General features: G+C 46.6%; 1 protein-coding gene across 2 annotated transcripts in view; it reads right to left on the bottom strand.

Annotated features, from left to right (window-relative positions):
- Window positions 1-6164: 6164 nt before the first annotated feature.
- chchd6b (coiled-coil-helix-coiled-coil-helix domain containing 6b) overlaps window positions 6165-13605 on the bottom strand; it is a 50844-nt gene continuing 43403 nt past the window's right edge. For both annotated transcript variants that reach the window (XM_083667971.1, XM_083667970.1), the window contains one exon: window positions 6165-6383. In XM_083667971.1, coding sequence (XP_083524097.1) covers window positions 6360-6383 — 24 coding nt within the window. In that variant the 3' untranslated portion in view covers window positions 6165-6359. The remainder of the gene's footprint in view (window positions 6384-13605) is intronic.

Raw genomic sequence — 13605 nt, forward strand, 5'->3', positions numbered from 1 at the left:
AAATGGTGCCTTTATTGTTAAAAACCGACGTGTTTCGGCTATATAATTGCCTTCATTTGGTTGCAGTATAGCAGATAACTTTGGTCGTAACAACTTTGGTCGTAACAACACCAACAGAAATTAAAATCCACCAAACCTGTTGCTTGAGTCCAGTCTAGCGCAACAATACACAATCTCTTTCATGGCTGTAATATTTCAGTATCATCAAGAAGCAGAACACACCGTGAATGTTAAAGGTGACCAAATCCATCTCCTTCCGCAGAAAGCCTCCCCTAAATCCTGCCAGAGAGCAATAATAAAGAAGCAAAGTAACATGAAATCCATGAGCCCCATTCCGCAAACGCTGGGAGAAGATTCCCGGTCCTAAATACGGAATAATGAGGTATTAAGCTTCGGCTAGGAAGGGGCGCAATAAGACGGGAAAAGCAGCGGGGATAAGGGGGGAAAAGGACAATGCTCGCCACGGATAGAAAAGAACAAGAAAAATAAAGAGGGGAGATAAGACTGTGGGCTTATCCCAGTTACTGGTGAGGGATTAAGTGATGGTCCACTTTCATTGGTACTCTCTCTCTCTCTCTCACACACACACACACACACACTCACTCACACATTCTCACACACACACACACACTCACTCTCACACACACACTTTCTCTCTCTCTCTCTCTCTCTCCCTCTCTCTCACACACACACACACACACACAGCAGATGAGAGGGGTTAAGGAGCTCGGTTGGCCCCTGAGTCTCTGTCATTCAGCTTTAATGACTTTAGAGGATGTCGGATTCTTTTATCCACCAGTGTAATATAATAAAGGACTAAAAGGAGGGCGCGTCTTCAAGCTGTTCCTCCAGACCTCAATGGACCAGGGACGTGCCCCCCTTCTCCCTCTCCTTCTACAGTACCTTTCACTCTCTCACTCTCCACATGTCATCCGCTGTTTTGTTTTTTTATTACAGAAAATTGTATTCAGTTATTTTCCCAAACTACAATGAGTTTCCAGTCAGGGGAATGTGTTTGTTGCACTGAAATGTGGCTGGGCCATGAAAATCATTTCCTGAGGACCTTTTATTTGTATCTTTTGGACTAAATGACACAATTTCACATATGTAGACAGTGGTATTGTGCTGGAGAAAAGGAATACGAGGTTGAAGTACACCTTTAACTATTCCTTCCCCCTAACTCTGATGTCCATCTTCCCTCTTCCTTACTTTACGTCTTCCTTTTGTATGGATGTATGTACTTCCTCATTCCCGGCCCCTTCACTTTGCCTCCCTCTCCCTCATGTGACCAGACGAGGTGATAAGCTGTGATCCCAAGGTAGTCCACTCCAGAGAGCCCCCCCCCCCCCCCCCCCAAGACACACACACCCCTAGGAAACAACACCACCCTCTTTGTAGCCTGGAGACCAAAGAGAGACCCTACAGTACCTGAGGGTGGAGAATACTCCACTGCATGAAGAGGACCACGCTGGAGAGAATGAGTCAAATCATGTGCTCCACCATACTTCTACTACCACTGCTATGGTGACTACTACGATGACTACAACTACCACAACTACTAATACTACTATGACTACTACTACTATTACTACCAGTACTACTACTACTACAAAGACATACGGAAACACACACTTTGTCAGTCAGTTTTTGTTGTTTTGTAGTCCTTTGTAGATTTGTAAAGTCTTTGTCATGTCTTCTCATGGAAGATTGTTGGTCGCCAAGGCAGCAGCTAACGGGGATTCGAATAAAGACTTTTTGACGGACACAACCTCTGTCTGTTATCAACACCCACTTCTCTCCCTTGCATTCACGTTTCTCTCTCTCCCTCTCTCTCTCCCCTACTTCCAGCGGAGATTCCCATCCATTGGAGGTTGAGCTGCGGATTGGGGCACTTCTAATTGAATTACCCAGCAGCCAGTTCCAGTTGGCATTAACACAATTCAATCAAACCCTATTCAATTAGCCCAGGATCGTGTGATGATGATGATATAAGGAAGCTGTTCAGACACAGACAAGGAATGCAGACTGTCACTGATGAAGACACAAACAGTTAAATTAGGCTCATTGGAAGTCTTGGATCCATAGGGTAGTAGTCTGAGAGAGAGAGAGAGAGAGAGAGAGAGAGAGAGAGAGAGAGAGAGAGAAATTGAGATTTGGAATACTGTATTTCATGCATGTTTACAGGCCATACTGATGGTGCCACAGACTATGGTCTTGCATGGGGACTGATTGGGTCAATGTTGGGGCCTCCGACAGACAAGGACCATGTGGGCAACATGTGGACAGCGACTGCCCTCCTCTTCAGACCAGGGGACCAGGGGTGCAGCAGAAGAGGACAGTCTCTGTCCCTGACACAGATGACTTGATTTAGTGTCTTACTCATTGATGAACCAGTCTTGACAGTGATGCTCTCACGAAAAGTCCATGGATCGAAACGTTGGCAATTTATTATTTACTTATAACAAGTGTTCTTTGCAAGCGCAGAATGCAGGAGTGTTTCTTTGTTTTTACCAGTCTCCACAGTTACAATAGCTATAGTCTAGCTCACGCCTCAGAGAGGGGGAACATGTTTCAAAAGTGTTTCTGAATGGTGAAACCATGTAAAAAAAAATACCCTTCAATAAAAGCTGACAATCTCTACTTTAACCTCATAGTAATTGTTTAATTTTTGGAGTATAGAGCCAAAAGATGAAAACATGCTTCACTGTCCCATTACTTGCAGAGCACTGTATATCCCTTGGCAAGAGTTGTACAATCAATCATCAATCACTGGGCCTGCTAAAAGCTGTGATGGGCAGGTTTGAGAGACAAATCCTTTCAAACACTTTGAGCATGTGCTTGAGCCTGCCTGGAGTGCCAGATGGGCACTTTTGGGACTATTCCATTGGTTCTGTTGCACCTGGCTAATTCAATCGAGCACCGCAAAGTATTTGAACCCAGCTCAGGTACCATCAACAGGCTAGCTTTTCATAACCAGATCCTCATCAAGAGATACGGGCCAGGTCAGTGAAAACCTGTTCATGTGACACCTGTTCACCTGAATCAACGAGCAGATCTCAAATGAAGACAGAGGATCAATGATTTTATATATATATATGTATATTAAAAAAATCATCTTACCTGTCAAGATAGTCATAATAAACATCTAAACCAACATGTATTACAAAAACGAGTAGAAAAAAAACAAAAAAAGAACGAGACAACTTTGCTGCAAAACAAAAAAAACATTCAGAAAACCTTAAACCATTATCACCACAGCCACGGGGGGAAAAAATATGAGACAATTATGGGGAGTGTGTGGAGAGCTATTAACGTGCTGTGTGAGATGGATTCGGACGGGCAGCCTCCGCTCATATCCGTGTTCCGACGCTCCCCGGTCCCGGGTAATTGCTGACGACTGGAAATCAATACCGACGCATTCAAAAACGCGCGGTGCCATTTTCTAAACTCGCACCTTCCAGCTGTCTCCCCCAATCAAAGGCGAGCGGGTTTCCTTGGCAACCTAAATCCCATGTCCTTTACTAGTAATAACGCAGGGGAAAAAGTGACAGAGGCGCCGGGATGGGGTTGAAAGGGTGTTCAACAGAGAAAGAAAAGAGTAGAAATCATAAATCGTACAATGGCAGAGTAAAAGGAAAGAACAATGTTATTTTTTTAAACGGGCATTTTCTAAATATATATATATATATATATATATATATATATATATATATATATATATATATATATATATATATATATATATATATATATATCTTATATATAATATAATATAATATAATATAATAATATATATATTGAAGGTCTTCTTCTCCTTGCTGCTTTGCCCAAATCTCTGCTAAATCTCATGTTGAATACTTGCTGCTGTTGTGTTGAAACTGAACTTGGCTGCAGACAAAAGAGCAAATGTCCAAAAGTCCCCATTCAAACATATTCATAAAACACAACCTTCTCCCCCTATTGTGCCTTTTTTTCTTTTTATCCAATATCTCGGCAAAATATCCATGATAATTCACCCGTTGTAATTAAAGGGGAGGGTTATAATAAAAGCAATATGGTAGATAACATTCAAAGGGCTTGTCCCTGGCTCTGTGTAATCAGGATATTGGTGAATAGAAGTGTGTGTGTGTGTGTGTGAGGGGGGGCAGACGGACAGATGGGGGGGGATAGACTCAATAGAGGTTGGTATTTGTAGAGAAATGTCAGTGAGGGGGAGGGGAGGCTAGCCGAGTAACCTGGTGGTCCATTTAATATGGGTCTATATGTGTGGAGAAATGCCTCCTCTTTCCTCTCATTAACGTATCCACACACATGCACATACATACATACATATATAGAAAGTTGTAAATGTGTGTACGCATGTTATGTGTGTACCTCTCCTCTCTCACACACCGACACTCTCTCTCTCTCACGCATGCACACACACACACACACACACGTTTGTAGTCAAGGCTGTGAGGAGTGATTTATCGATCAACGTTTGCCTCCTATTTGTTACTGTGGTATTGATCATGTAGTAGAGTACCAGTGATAGAGGTCTGATTGAGCTGTAAACGTCTATACAAGTACCATTCACTAGGTTGGAATTGCGGGGCATAAGGTGAGGTGTGTGTGTGTGTGTGTGTGTGTGTGTGCTAGCAAGCCTCTTTCATGCCCCAAGGGTGGTCAAACATGTAGAGCGCATGTATGCATGCACGCACGCACACACACACACACACACACACACACACACACACACACACACACACACACACACACACACACACACACACACACACACACACACACACACACAGAGCCTGCAGGGGGGTTAAGCGTTGGTGTTGGCTGCTGCAGTATTGAATAGGGAGCCTCAGCTGTACCTGGTTCAGCCACTCCACAGTGATGCTGACCCCAAGGGTTATCTTCAAGGTTCCCCCGCACCTTGCTGCTAGCACAACCGCCGTCACCATGGTTACGGAGGGAGAGGAGGGACAATAGGAGGTGGCAGGCCTACACACGTACGTACACACACACACACACACACACACACACACACACACACCTCACTGACTCAAACTCACACAGTGTGCGCACACACGCGCACACACACAAACACACACACACGTAAGGCTCTAGCATGGATTCTCAGAAAGCAAAGCCAGGGCCTGAGAGAAGACTGGGAGGAAGGTGGGGACCAGAGAATCAATGATTTCAATGCAGGTGAAAGGAGAGAACACTTCAAAGGAAAACAGTCCTAAAAAGACCCATGTCATCTCAAATCCTCTGTTCAAATTATCTTGAATTCATCCAGTATATCTATAACATGTGTTAATTATCCTAACAAAGCGTCATTAAGCTCGGGTTGAAACAAAGAATGACATACTCATGGGATGAGTCTATAATCCCAAACCTGCTGGGTCAGCAGTGCTATGACACGGTGACAGAAGCTTCCCTCGTTCCTTGCTGGTGGAACATGCGCTAACCGCTAACACAGCGCTGTTCAGCAAGTCACACTTTTTGGACAGAGCAAAGCCCCATTCCATTTGAAGTCCTCTCTGGTAGCGGCTGGGGCTGTGTTGAGTCATCCTTTCAGACAGGAGTATGCAGACACTGCCACTACTTACCTGCAATAAAACTGACAACTGACAACACACACACACACACACACACACTAACTAGAACTGAAAACAACATTTACACACACAGGTTGACACACACAGGCTTACACACACAGGCTTACACACACAGGCTTACACACACACACACACACACACACACACACACACACACACACACACACACACACACACACACACACACACACACACACACACACCTCCACCTCCATCACACCTCTCTCTCTATCTCTGCCAAACTGGCTTAGGGGATGCCGCGCTCGTTTAATAAAACCATGAGCACGGGCGCAATCAAGCGGCCTGCAAGGTGCATTGTGGGACGGGCACCCCCCGAGTCGGCCGAGGACATTAAAGCGGGAGCGCGGCATGACAAAGAGCAATCTGCAATCTCATTTCCTCAGGATTGGAGGGATTTATTCCAGCCTCGAAGGATGTGCCAGTGCAACTTCAAAATAAATCACGATAATGCACTCAGATGACAAGTCAAGATAATATACTTCAAAAACAGGGGGATGGAAGAGGAGTGGAAGGGAAGAAGAAGCATGCTTTTAGTGGGTTGGGGCTGGGGCTGAGGCTGGGGCTGGGGGCTGGGGGCTGGGGGCAGAAATGAACAGACTGATTGAAAGTGATTGGGGGAGATAGATAGATAGATAGATGGGTGGGAGGGGGGAGGGGGGGGGTGGACGGATGTGCTCTCCCTCCTTCTGTTCTCTCGTTGTTCTGGTGTGTTCTTGGTCCTTCTCAGCCGTGGTTGATCAGCAGGTTCTGTGGACGGGGCAGAGCGAGAGGATGTGTCAGATGTGTTCCTATCCTGTAGTAGACACAGCGTGTATGTGTGTGTGCGTGTGTGTGTGTGTCTGTGTGTGTGTGCGCACGCGTGCGCCCGCCCAGGAGGGGGATAGAGACACACACACACACACACACACACACACACACACGGCATCCTATTATACACCACTATCAGTCACACACTCACACACAGATTTAGGCATTCGATCACACTTTCGCAATCACATACAAACTTTACAGTCACACACTCCCACACACTATCTCACCTATGCACACACACTCCCACTGATGTACCCTACTCACCTGAACTCCCTCACAAACAAACAAACAAACACTCCTGCAAGCAGGTTGCTGCACTGAATGTGTTGTTGCTTCATTTTCACATCAAAACCAGGAGGCTCTGTGACTCAGAGTCACCTGTGTTGAATGACTACCATAGCCAGTTAACCCCAACACACACACACACTCTCTCACACACACACACACACACACACACACACACACACACACACACACACACACACACCAGGTGAGAACACAGAGAGACGCAGACATCAGTCACTGCTGCTACATCGGAGGACTGGAACTGTGTGTGCGTGTTTGTGTGTGTTTATGTGTGTGTGTGTGTGTGTTTATGTGTGTGTGTGTGTGTGTGTGTGTGTGTGTGTGTGTGAGCGTGCGAGCCTGCGTGCCTGCTTCATTGAATTAACATTTGTCTGACCTAATGTTATTCATCTAAAAGAAGATGTCAACAAATATCATTTCCCCGGTCCCCTAATGATGTTGTGAAAGTCTAACAGAACATCGCTGCAGGGCGTCGGCGAGCAACTACACTGTCTGACTTCTGTTGAGTGACAGCTGACAAGACAGATGCTAAATCCATGAACGAATGAAATGTGAGTTTTCGCAAGAACGGAATGCTTTATGTGTTTTACCCACAAAGTTTATTTGAACTTCAAGCCTTTAAAAAGGTAAAACAACACATGTATGCTGACTAGCGTTTACAATGGGAAGAAACATGGGGAAATAGTTCGTCGATGCCGTTATCAATCCACAACCTTTATTGCTAATATATATTTTATATTCTTTCTTCCGACTTTGCTTACTGGTTGTGTCCCAGCGAGCGACCAAGCTAAAGATGCTAAGCTAGATCCCCCTTTGTGCTGGTAAACACGCACGCACGCACGCACCCACCCACCACAACACACCACACCACACCACACACACACCACACACACACACGACCCGCAGCTACAGGGGGCATCAGCCTCTGGGTGTGCTTGGTGGGCTAGCTGGCAGGGGCTGACTAGCTGTTAGCTTGCCAAGTGCATCCGAGGGCATCGCAGGCTGTTTCATTGAATTGGAGATGAGCAGTGAAACTGATGGGGGATTTGGGTCTTGGTGTTCCAGTCACGTCCAGCGATACGGAGGAGGAACAGTGTGTGTGGGGGTGCGTGCGTGTGTGTGTGCGTGTGTGTGTGTGTGTGTGTGTGTGTGTGTGTGTGTGTGGCAGCAGGGCTGGCTGGCTTTGCCAAGCCTCATACATACGAGGTAGCGAGATGAGATGACAGGCCTCATCCATAGTGGATGAGGTAAAACTCACTAATCCCAATTTGACCCCTGGCACCTTCCCTCTATACTTGTGTAGATGGACCGGATAGGTTTAGGCACACGTTTCAACCGGCCTATCAGAGGACAAGATGGGAGGTATTACCATATTACTACTATTGCTATAACAACCTATCCAATCCTTTTATATGGTCGTATCGTTATGTTGAGTGTCATGTCATTGGTAATGGTGTTGTTGTGGGCAAGATGAGATGTGTCACAGCAGCCAGACTCAAAAGAGATGCAGTGGGTACTGTACAAACACACACACGCACGCACACACACACGCACGCACACACACACGCACACACGCACACAGCCTCACCCTGACGCTCTTCCAAACACACTTGACTGACTAACTCACCTTTCTCTCGGAAAAACAAAAATAATAGAAAGAAAAAAATCAATAGCTGTCTTCTCCAGTCTGCACTAAGAACAGATTCTGTCTGCCGGCAGTACAACACACTGAGGCAGGCAGCCAGTGAGTCAGCCAGCCAGTCAAAGAGTCAGTTAGTCAGAGAACAAGACAGCAAGTCCGCTAAAATACTTAGTCATTCATTCAGTCAATCAACAATAAGTGAGTGCGTCAGTAAATCAGTCAATTCCAGATAAGTAGTATTCAGTGAATATGATAATAACTCAATGCATACTTAAATAGCGATCTTCTTACTCATTCAGTCGGTCGCAAACCAGTCAGACATTTAATACGCTGAATAATATCAAGATAGTTCGGATTAGGAGTATCTGTCATTAAAAGGGAGAGTCCGCGATATGTATAACGTACTGGCATAGCGGGGCGGCGGCAACCTGCAGAGTGAACTAGCGTGAAGCGAGGCTGTGGTGTGGCACCGCTGTGCTCGTGCGCCTATGGAATCCCTAACGAGGGAGAAGGGTTGCTTGAGTGAAGTTGGCACATCTCTGAAGTCACCCGCTTTCATCCCACATCCAATCCAGATGGAGGAGACAGTGTTGTTGATGTCTACCTTTAAGTCAGTCATTGAAATCAGTCAGTCAGTAAATCAGTCAGTGAGTCAGTCAGTGAATCAGTCAGTCAGTCAGTCAGTGAATCAGTCGTCAAAGTGCACGGCTCGCCGGTCTGGCACCCGGGCGGGCCCTAGCAAACGGACGTTACTTTTCCACCCAGGTCTAGTCAGTAGCCAGTTGTTCAATGAATCAGACAGATACGGTGTTGTACAACATCAACCATATGCACCCTGAAAGTGCTCTATTGCTATATAACACTTCCACATTATCATTATGATCATCATCATCATTACACGTCTATAGAAATGGACCTGGACACGCAATATGCAATTACAGGCCTGAGAATTGAGAATTGAGAACACATTAACAAGATGGCCATCCATAGGCTTGTATTATGGATTTCAGCCCCTGTGTGATTGATAGAGAGAGTGCTGGGGAAGGACATGACGGGAAAATGGCTAATCTGTGTGTGTCATGCTTGATAGGGTGGTTATATTGGAGATGATGTGTGTGTGTGTGTGTGTGTGTGAGACAGAATGTGTGCATGTCATGGAGAATGTGCAGCTGTGAGTAGGTTGTGTGTGTGTGTGTGTGTGTGTATATGAGTGTGTGTGTGTATGTGTATTGGCTTTTAAGTGTATTCTGCTGTGCTCCTTGGCCTGAATTGGGGAAGTCTTATCAGATAAGTGGCTGCAGACAGGCTTGGTCTCACAGTGGGGCTCCACATCTGCTCTTACAGATATTCATATAGTATATAGATGGGCCAGGGCATGAATGAATACACACACACACACACACACACACACGCACGCTTTCCCCTCTCTATTCCTCTTTCATGATTCTCTCCATCCTTCCCAATTGATGGACAGCTCATTCACTTTATTCCTCTATTGATAGACATCACATGCGAGTCTCTCTCTCTCTTTCTCTCTCTTGCCGTTCACTCCATCCCTCCCCACCGATCTCCACCCTCTTCTTCTGTGCTCATTCTCTCCATCGCTGCTCCACCCTCTCTTCATCATTCTCTCCATCCTCTCTTCCCCCGATAAGCAGGTTTCTATCTCTTACGTTCAGCTCATTTCAAGTACAAAGCCTCGCTCCCAGGCACTGCTAGGCTAGGCTAGGCTAGGCTAGGCTGCGTTCTCACCCTCTCCATCAATCACCCTTCTATGATAGGGAGGTGGGAATAGCTTTCCGACAGGGAAACGTCTTCATTTTCAAATGCTCCCCCCCCCCCGCCAATTCTAAATGCTATATGGTTCTGACAGGTCCATTCATTTGCTGTTCCGTCATTTCTGAGCCACCTCAACCGTATTGAGTGATCCGTGAGTTTGTCTCGATATGTTGACGCACTTATCCTGCAAAGAAGGCTTGATGGATTTATGACCATCCTCTTGTTCAACCCAGATTACGGGCAGTACTAACCGGAGCAATATGTCCAAGCAAGCCGTGAAAATTGTATTTCATTTTATTTAACCTTTATATTTCTCCAGGTTGGTCTCTTGAGATAACATCTCTCTTTCGAGGGAGAGCTGGTTCAAGACTGCACCAGGGGAGAACAATATTGCAGACAATTCCCAAACGTAGACACGCATACTGTACATTCCAAACACGAGAGACAACAGAGGTGAAAAGCAGAGAGACTCAATCGGCGGTTAAGCAGACAGGCGCTACTGAAGTTAGGGTTAGGCACACTTTAGTACAGCGGGATAGTGTACGAGGCTATTCTAGTCCTGTGTGCGCCACGCATACAGGACCGTCTTGAAGCTGAGTTGAAGTGCTGTGGCTTTCTCTGCTACTGAGGTGGGTGCTGTCAGTCAAATGTGTGTGTGTGTGTGCGCGCGCATGTCAGCTGTTGTTGAAACAGTCTGTCGCCTCATGGGCCCGACACGCACGCACGCACGCACGCACGCACGCACGCACACACACACACACACACACACACACACACACACCCTCCGCCCCCACCCCCCCACAACCTCCGTCCCTGCCACCACCCCCACACAACTGAAGCCCTCCTTTCACAAAACACCACCCCGAGTGAATTCAACTGATAACATCGAGTTTGAAAGGAATTGTTAAGTCGTTGGCCCGCTTTCTGCCTTTCTTCTCTCACACACCCCCCCTCTCTCTCTCTCTCTCTCTCTCTCTCTCTCTGTCGTTGTCCTCTGTTATCACCATCTGAAACCCATAAGAGAAGACTGAGGGAGACTGAAAACCTTGTCCACTTATTGCACTTACAGAGAAAAGGGTTGGTAAAGGGGAGGGGGGGGGGCACTGCAACCCCTAATAGGCCTATGGTCACCTGTGGTGGCAACAAAGGCAGATGCACACACATGCGCACGCACGCACACACACACACACACACCTTTGTTAGCGGTAGCGGCACTGGGGCCACAGATGAGACCCAAATTGCAGGGGCGTTGGGGGAAAGCGTGATCTGTGGTTCGATAACACTCATGGGAGTACAGCTCTACACCCACAGAGAATGAGATGGAGAAACAGGGGGGAGAGAGGGAGAGAGAGAGAGAGAGAGAGAGAGAAGGGGGAGAAAACACCAGTGAATACAGAAGAGAGGATGATTGGGGGCATGAAATGAATGGGAGAATGGTAGAAAGGCTAAAGGACAATATCAAGCCATATTGTGTGTTTCAAAGACGTCTTGTGGAAAACTTGTTCTTATAAGCCTACGCTAACACCTGTTGAATGTTGTATATCCAGTGCTACAGTTTTGAGTCTTTGTTCAATGTTAAAATTCCGGGGTTTTTTTTATGCCTGGAGGAGCCATTGAAAATCAAGCGAACGACGACATCCACACCCTTGTTTTCCATTACAGGGAATTGTCTTATGTTCAGCTGGTCTTTTTTTTCAACATCTATTCAAAAGTACTGGTTCTCTCTCGCTAGTTCACTGGGTCATCCACTGTTGTGTTGCTACGCACCTTTACTCAAGTCCACTGCTGTATGTTTCTCTCTCTCTCTCTCTCTCAATCTCTGTCCCTCCCTCCCTCCTCCTCCCTCCCCCCCTCCGGGTGAGGCACATGTTCACATCCTGTACCCCTTCTATAACACCTACTCCATCTGTCTCTCTCACACACACACACACATTAGAGCTGAATCACATGGCCATTTCCACATGCTACACTACCTCTACCATCCCGCCGCTGCCCACCTCATTACAGCTGAGATTGAGTGGCACTTTACCAGGAAACCCAGCTCCTTCATACCGCAGACACACTCTCGTTTGGCCGAACGCTGCGTTCAGGAGAGAGAGAGAGAGAGAGAGAGAGAGAGAGGTGGGGGAGGGTTAAGTGTCTGAAATAGACTGGTAAGTGTTGCGGAGACGCTGTCACCTACCGCTGATGGGGTTTTAAATGCAGCCGCCGCTAACATTAGCGTTCGCGCTACGTGTTTGTTTATGCAAGCCGCTGAACGCAGAGGAGTCGCGGGCCAGAGCCAAAGTGATGTTATCTACTGAAGGCCGTTCTCTAAAGCGATGTGTTTTGAAAGGGATGTTCTTGAACGTGACTTTCGGGAGCTGTTTCGAGCAGTTCGGCTTTCGGCGAGGTTGAGAAGAGGAGGAGGAGGAGGAGGAGACGTACTGTATGAAAATAAACACACACACACAGAGAAAAAAAATCGACATTATGATGATGGACAAGGCATAAGATACTGTCTCACCATCGTACTGAAAACAGGCCAAAAAAAGACGTGCAACGGGTTCATGATAAGCCTCATCCTGCGTCCACTGACATTTCCCTGTGACCCCCCACATACTGGAGAGAAGGTCCCATATACATGACAATGACCGGGGCAGGGACACTGACAGGAGAGAGAGACAGGGGCCGCCCGGAACGGCGAGGAATGTGAAGAACCCACGTGCTGAAGTTGCCCCTTTCTTTTGTGGACGGAACAGAGGAGGGAGGGAGGGAGGGAGGAGAGAGGAGGGAAACAGGGAGGGGGGGTAGGGGAACAGGGTGACTGATAAAGATTTGTCTGTGAAATAAAAGAGCACTGTGACAGAAAGTGGTGGATGGACTTAAAAGGAGGGTATTGATAGCAGTGAAAATGTCAAAAAGGGGGTAAAAAAGGGAGAACTGCCAATAGACAGACAGACATCCTCGAAAAACGACATCCAGCATGGACAAAGAGACGTTTTCAAAACTAGTCTCCTTCAAAAAAATAAATAATAAAAAAAGTCTCCTTTTCAACACGCCTTACCATAAAGAGAGGGGTTACTTTCGAAAATCCTGAGAAACACTTCACACTTGGCCTTCCATTTTGCTTGAGACAAAAACGTTCCTTTCTCGCACGAGCCTATCTCGCACTTTAAAGGTCTCCGAATGTCCAACAAAGGTACTTTCCTCAAACAACCCAGCTGATACAATACTGGACGTGTCTACATACATATTTGAGTGTCCATAGAACGATATGACAGTGTCATAAACATGACAAAAGATCTGTCATTAGGTGTCATCTGTCATCGGATGACATACTGCTGTTAGGACCGAGATAACATGAGAACCTGTCCAGCAGCCTCCCTACGACAACAGTTGACCAGTTTGAACCTGCGCATTCAACTGGTGAGAGATAACCGGGGGAGGCTG

Source organism: Argentina silus (genome assembly GCF_951799395.1).
Source record: "Argentina silus genome assembly, chromosome: 4".
Taxonomy (NCBI): Eukaryota; Metazoa; Chordata; class Actinopteri; order Argentiniformes; family Argentinidae; genus Argentina; species Argentina silus.